General features: G+C 56.2%; 1 protein-coding gene across 1 annotated transcript in view; it reads left to right on the forward strand.

Moving 5' to 3' along the window:
- The window catches only part of arhgap45b (Rho GTPase activating protein 45b), a gene marked incomplete at its 5' end in the record, with an annotated part of 14,061 nt that continues 13,844 nt past the window's right edge, over positions 1-217 (forward strand). Inside the window, 1 exon segment of the mRNA XM_035653305.1 lies at positions 1-154. Coding sequence (XP_035509198.1) covers positions 1-154 — 154 coding nt within the window.

Consider the following 217-nt stretch of genomic DNA (forward strand, 5'->3'; position numbering starts at 1 on the left):
GGTGGGGGGGCTGTACGTGAAACTCAAAGAAGTCGGGATGGACGGCAAAGGCACCCTGAAGATGTTCAGGAAGAAAAGGGAACTCATCAAGACGCCATCTATCTCAAAGAAGAGCCGAGCAGGAAGCCCGGGGCCGCAGAGCAGCGCCCAGTCGGTGAGTAGCATCACTTCTGGTTTCTGCCTACTGCTGCTCACTCTGCCCTGTGTGTGTGTGTGT

The sequence above is a fragment of the Morone saxatilis genome, unplaced genomic scaffold (genome assembly GCF_004916995.1).
Source record: "Morone saxatilis isolate NCDOM2014 unplaced genomic scaffold, NCSU_SB_2.0 Contig12, whole genome shotgun sequence".
Taxonomy (NCBI): domain Eukaryota; kingdom Metazoa; phylum Chordata; class Actinopteri; family Moronidae; genus Morone; species Morone saxatilis.